Raw genomic sequence first — 6,000 nt, forward strand, 5'->3', positions numbered from 1 at the left:
AGTGCAGTCCGAAGGGTTTGTTTTGTAAGCACCTCAGGCTCTGGCTTCGGGCAGCCTCCCCAGCCTGGCCCTGGTCCAGTTGGCCAGTGAGGGGCCTCGCGGACTCTGGGCTGCTGCCTGCGGGCCTGTAGGGGCTCAAAGTGGGTGGATCTTCATCTCAGGCCTGGTTTGCACCCAGAACAGTGTGTTGCCTTTTTCTGTGAATTTCTGGCTGTTTCTGGGAGGGGCTTCCCTCGATACTTTAGTGCACATTTGCTCTATGCTGTCTCTAGTTCATGCACTATGTGGGTAAAACAATGTCCTTAACAAAACAGATGCCAAAACCCCACAGCTGATAATGCAAAAGTGTCTTTGGTAATGGCTTCAAGACTTGGGTAACTATTTACAAGAGGGCTGGAGTCCTGGGGGGAAGGCTCGGACCGCCGATCTGATCACCCTCTGCTTGCCGTCAGTCGGGCTGGTGACTGTCTTGCAGGCAGAACACAGAGCTGGCCAAGCTCCGGCAGGAACTCAGCAAGGTCAGCAAAGAGCTGGTGGAGAAGTCGGAGGCTGCGCGGCAAGATGAGCAGCAGCGGAAAGCTCTGGAAGCCAAGGCAGCTGCCTTTGAGAAGCAGGTCCTGCAGCTGCAGGTGAGTCAGGGTGGTGGCCACCTCAATGCCCCGTTCACAGCCCAGCAAGCCTGTCTGCATAGCGAGGTTGGGCCCAGGCTGGCCCTGCCACACTGGGCACCCACCTCTAGCCTCGACTGGGACAGATGGCAGTGTCCTGCAGGGCTGAGGCTTGAACTCCTCATTTGGTCTTGTTGGTAGTAGCGATAGCTGGCATCAAGTGGGTGCTTTCTGTGCGCTAAGCGCTGTTCTGAGCATTTTACAAGTATTAACTCAGCCATTTCTCCTTGTAACTCTGTGAGGTAGGCACTGCTAGCATCTGCGTTTTTACCCATAAGGGAGTTTGAGACACGGAGAAGTTCAGCACCTATCTTAAGTTCACACAGCCAGGACATGGCAGAGGCAGGATTTGAACCCCCAGTCTCACTCTGGAGCCGTGTTTTTCTTCCCATACTTGCCCCCACTGTGGTCCTGCAGCTCTGGAGAAGCCAGCTGAGCCCGCAGGCTGTGGCTGCAGCCTCTGCCTTCAAGGCCAGGTGGGATTTCTTCTTTCTCAGCTCTGGGTGTGGCCTGAGGCCTGTTTTCCCAGGAGGGTGCCTGTTCTCCTTCAGAGGGAGGAAGATTGTCCTCCTGTCCCCAGAGAGCACTGGGCAGCATGTAGCTTGTTTTCCCAGCCCAGAGGCCTTGCCTGATGACTTCCCACCTAGCCCATGTTGGGCAGGTGGACCCCGAGTAGGGCTGTTACCCTAGGCATGAGGCACCTTGAGGTCACGCCCACTTTGGGCTTAACTTTCCAGGATAATGAGACCCCAGTGACCCCAGGGGCTTTGCGCATTTTTTCTGCCCCACCATTGAAACCAGGCTGTAGTGTGTGGGGGCATTAGTGCTGCCTCTTGGAAGGAACTAGAACAGACAGGAAATTCTAAGAGCGATATTTGAATGTGTACAAGGACTAAAAGAGAACGTGGACAAAGAAACAGAGTTTGAATTGGGGTGGAATTGAGTTGGATCATTTGGTGCTTTCTGATGGCCATGTAAACCAGACCCACCCAGAACAGTGAGAAGATGAGAAGCTGTAGGGTAGGCCTGCCTATGGTTAAGTTTTAAAGGCTCCCGGATGGTTGTGGCCCGTCTGGGCATGGACCTGTGCTCGGTGTGTCACCATCACGTGTCATGCTGTGAAGGATCCAGCCAGGGCCCACAGCCTCCCAGTTTCTCCTGCCCTCTCCAGCCTCAGGGCGCTTGTCCACAGCCTGGGGCTGGGCACAGGATTCTCTGCTCTGCAGCCCGACACCAAAGATTCTGTGCCTGTCCCTTCTCTGGTTGACAGTGAAGCCCTTGGTGCCAGCTGCCAGGTTCAGGTCCTGGCTCTGCCACCTCCTAGCAGGTTATTTCGGAGCCTCAGTTTCCCCATCTATACTATGGGCAGGACAATAGGAGCTGTCCTGCAGGGTGACTGTGGGACATGCTGTTTCCCACAGAGTGCCTAGGACTTAGATCAATGCCTTGCAGAAAAAGAGCTTAATGGACATGAACTTTGCAAAATTTCATTCAAGAAATCTCCAGGTTAGACTGGTGGTTGAGGTTGTAGAAAGTGTGTCTCTTTTTTGCTGACGTGAAAATGGGACTCTTTCCATACTGTGACTGTCCTTCCTTCACTGAGGCCCCTTCACTGCCAGCCAGCTCTGCAGGGATGAGGGTGGGGGCCCTGTGCAATGAGGGGGCAGGGCATCTCCCTGATGCCAGCGCTCCAGGCTTGTCTCTCCCCTGACAGCCTCTTGGGGCCTGCTTGGAAGAAAGTACCCATTGAGGGTGCTGATGACACCCCTCTGGAAGTACTGAGTTTTAGAAATCTAGGAGGGTCTTATAAAAGTCCCCAGCTGGCCCGCCCAGCCAGGCGACCCGCTTCTGAAATTGTTCAGCGTGATTGGTTGTGCTAATGACATTCTCTTCAAGGCAAAGACAGTTGTTATCTCAGGTCTTAAGATGGAGGCACATGGATTCCATTACAGATTTTGTTTTGGGTTCCTAAAGGTGGGTGGGTTTTTGTTTGCTTGTCGCTGGAACCAGTGTTCTAACTAATGTTGGTAACAAACAGAGGAACATGTGTGGTCAGTCTCCCTGCAGTCTGAGCTGGAGTCTCTTTTCTTAAAGAAAAAAAGCAGCAGCAGCTGGAGTGTTTTCTCACAGTTGTGCAATGACCCTGCCCTAAGTGTCTCAGTCAAGGCACAGGTGTGAGGGTGTTGGAGCCAGTGGGTGCAAGGCAGGCTCCTGCCCGAGACACTTGGCAGAGGAGGAGCAGGTGTGAGTTCTGGGAGCAGCTTGTAGGCGTTCCTTTCTTTCCTTTCTTCCCTTGGAGCTTGAACTGAATCATCCCCTGCTACATTCTAATGCAGAAAGCACTGCCCATCCTAAAGCCACCCCCAGCGTTCACTGCACAGCACATGTGAACCACGGCCTGGTGGCCGCATCCTTGGCGATGGCTTCGCTGGCTCCAGCTGTGCCTCTGCCCGGATGGTGCTCACCTGAGCAGTTACCAGGGCTTGCAGCCATTGCCCTAAAAGAAAATGAGAGCAGATGTGGATGGGATCAGCCTGGTAAAGGCACGGATGAGGGTAACGCAGAGCCTCCTCATCAACAGCGCTCATCTGTGGATGCCCCTCCTCCTACCTGGTTCTGCCCTGAGACAAGCTTGTTAGAGAATAATCAGTGGTCGACTTTTTGAAGAACTGAGCTCCAGAGGGCTGGTTAAATGGAGGCCTTGGCCAGCACTTCCACCGAGTTTGTGGGAATCCTTTACAGGTGGACGAGGGTGTCCTGGGGAGCATCAGTTGGGACTGCCAGAGTTGACAGCAGCCGGCCTGGCACTGAGCTAGTAACTGGGTAAACAGAGCTCTGTGTGGCACCTAAACAAGGGCGCAGTGGACCTGTCTGCCCCGAATGAGGAAATGACTCAGATACTTTAGAACCATGTGAAATTGCCATTTTTGTAGGTAAAAATGGTCGAACACTGACAGTTTCATGGGGTTCAACCTAATATTAACTGAAGAACTAAGAGCACTACCCTGGAACGTGATCGCAGTGGTGCAGTGTGTGTGTGTGTGTGCGTGCATGCGTGTGTGTGTGTGTGTGTGTGTGTGTGTGTGTGTGTTTCTGTCTGTAAGAGATGCATGGAGCTGCAGCGGGGAGACCCGCCAAGCTGCCTGCCTCTGGAAGAGGAATTGAGGACTGCATTGGGAAATGTCACCAGTTTACTCGGAATTGGTATCTTTGGACTCTTGCAGTAAGCACATCTTTATGAATCACTTGAGAATGTAAAAATGGGGACTCAGAAAAGAACTGGGAAGTGAGTGTGGGTCCATGGCAGCTGTGTTCTCTCCTTGAAAGGGTGCTGGCTGAGGTGAACCCTCTGCAGATTCGAGGATACATTTCCTTCCCGCATGAACCAGAGACTGCACAGGGCTTTGGTGGGGTAAAAATCTCTGTCCGCCTCCACCGCAGAGCCGATGAGGGCCTGGTCCTTCCACGTCCTCACCCCCCCCGCCTGTCCCCAGGCGTCCCACAGGGAGAGCGAGGAGGCCCTGCAGAAGCGCCTGGACGAGGTCAGCCGGGAGCTGTGTCGCACGCAGGACAGCCACGCCAGCCTCCGGGCGGACGCTGAGAAGGCCCAGGAGCAGCAGCAGCAGATGGCCGGTGAGGGTGGCAGCAGGGGGGCCCAGGGTCAGTGCAGGGTGCAGGGTCTGCCTGCCGGCCCAGCCCCACGGCCAGTGCCAAAGTAGGTTAAACCTGTTGGAGTGAGGGCAGCACAGATCCCCTGACTGCCCCTCAGAAAGTCAAAGAGCAGGGGATTATTCCTGGTCAGAGGACCAGTGAGGGGTGGGTGGGGGGATGCAGCCAACCTGTAGGTGCTGCCAGGGATGTAGGGGTGGAGCCTGTGAGTGCGGGGCCTACAGGGCCTAGAAGTGGAGGCAAGACCTGTAAGGGCCTGGTGTGGGGGGCAGGACCTATGGGGGTGGAAGGCACCACCTCCTTCCCAAGCCTGGGTCCCCACTGGCTGTGGGTGAGCCAAGGAGGTACTGAGGCGTCTCATCTAAACATGTGTTCAGGGCCTTTCTACTCTCCCAGCTCAGTCAACCCAAGAGGCCAGGCGGGATTTACAAGCCTGTGGTTCCCTTGCACCACAGTTGATCATGGAAAGTGTGACAGGGATGGGGGCCAAGAGCCCCTGGAGAAAGGGGGCCAAAGGTGCCAGTGAGAGGCCCGAGGCCCTTGGCTCACCGGTGCTTCCCAAGTTACTCCCCAGGCCAAGCACTGCCATGGGTGCCCAGGCTGGGCTGGACTGGGGGCTGCACAGCAGAGTCACCTGCAAGGACAGCGTTACACCACAGGACCCTCACACAGCGACTGTGTTCAGGACAGGGTCAGCAGCTGTTTCTGTGAAGGGATGGATGGTGAATGCTTCTGGCCAGTCTCTACCACAGTGGGTAAAATTGCCCATTAACACTAGTGAACAGAGGGGCCTGCTTGAGTTCAAAGAAAGCTTCATTGTTGTCACTTAAAAAAACGGAGGTTGGGAGGCACAGCCCCAGCTTACCGGCCCCTGCTCCAGAGAGCTGGGTGTAGCTTTAGATTGGGTGATCCTGGAGGGCTGTCTGAGGCAGGAGCGGAGTGCATGCGGAGGCCAGCACAGGGCCCGGCGGTGAGGATGAACTGACTCGGCCTGTGTGAGAAATGGGCTAACAAGCATGGCCGGAGGGAGAAGGCTGGTGTGGGGCAGGGCCAGGTCACCCTCCCTCTAAGGATCTTGAACACTGTGGAAAGTGTGACAGAGCGCTGGGGACAGGGAATGAAATCCTCTCATGCGCTTCTGGACACTGGCACTGGGTGGAGAACAGACCAGAGGGGCAGGAGTGGCCCAGGAAGACCAGGGCTGAGGCCTTGCAGCTGTCGAGGCCCCAGGCAACAGGGCAGGGCCCAGGTGGCCGCAGAGCTGCTGGTGAGGGCGCCTTGGCAGATGGCTGGTGTGGCCTCACGGGCTTCCGCAGTGAGTGAGGGAGGATGATGAGGAGTCTGGGAGGTCAGGATGCTGCGTTTGCCTTGTCTAAGTAGAGCTTCATTTAGCAGTGGCAGGTGGCAGAGCCTGGGGTTGAGGAGAGTGCAGTCTCAGAGGCACGAGGATGGCAAACCCACGGGACTGTCTGAGGGTGTCACCTAGGAAGGAGGGCACCTCAAGGGGAGAAAGGGCCCCAGGGCAGAAAAGTCACCCCCTGGCCTTTCTTGACAACCACTGAGAAAAGGTTTTGGGTGTGGGGGGGCACCCAGTCAGGGAGTTGAGGGAGGTGTGGCCAGTGGGGTCCACTTAGTCACTTTCTTTTTTTTTTTTTTTTTTTTT

General features: G+C 55.6%; 1 protein-coding gene across 10 annotated transcripts in view; it reads left to right on the top strand.

Annotated features, from left to right (window-relative positions):
- Positions 1 to 6,000, top strand: part of RRBP1 (ribosome binding protein 1) — a 69,263-nt gene that overhangs the window by 48,015 nt on the left and 15,248 nt on the right. For all 10 annotated transcript variants that reach the window (XM_017512693.2, XM_017512686.2, XM_017512689.2 and 7 more), the window contains 2 exons: positions 476 to 629; positions 4,163 to 4,301. In XM_017512693.2, the coding sequence (XP_017368182.1) occupies positions 476 to 629; positions 4,163 to 4,301 (293 nt within the window). The remainder of the gene's footprint in view (positions 1 to 475; positions 630 to 4,162; positions 4,302 to 6,000) is intronic.

The sequence above is a fragment of the Cebus imitator genome, unplaced genomic scaffold, assembly GCF_001604975.1.
Source record: "Cebus imitator isolate Cc_AM_T3 unplaced genomic scaffold, Cebus_imitator-1.0 Scaffold475, whole genome shotgun sequence".
NCBI classification, from domain to species: Eukaryota; Metazoa; Chordata; class Mammalia; order Primates; family Cebidae; genus Cebus; species Cebus imitator.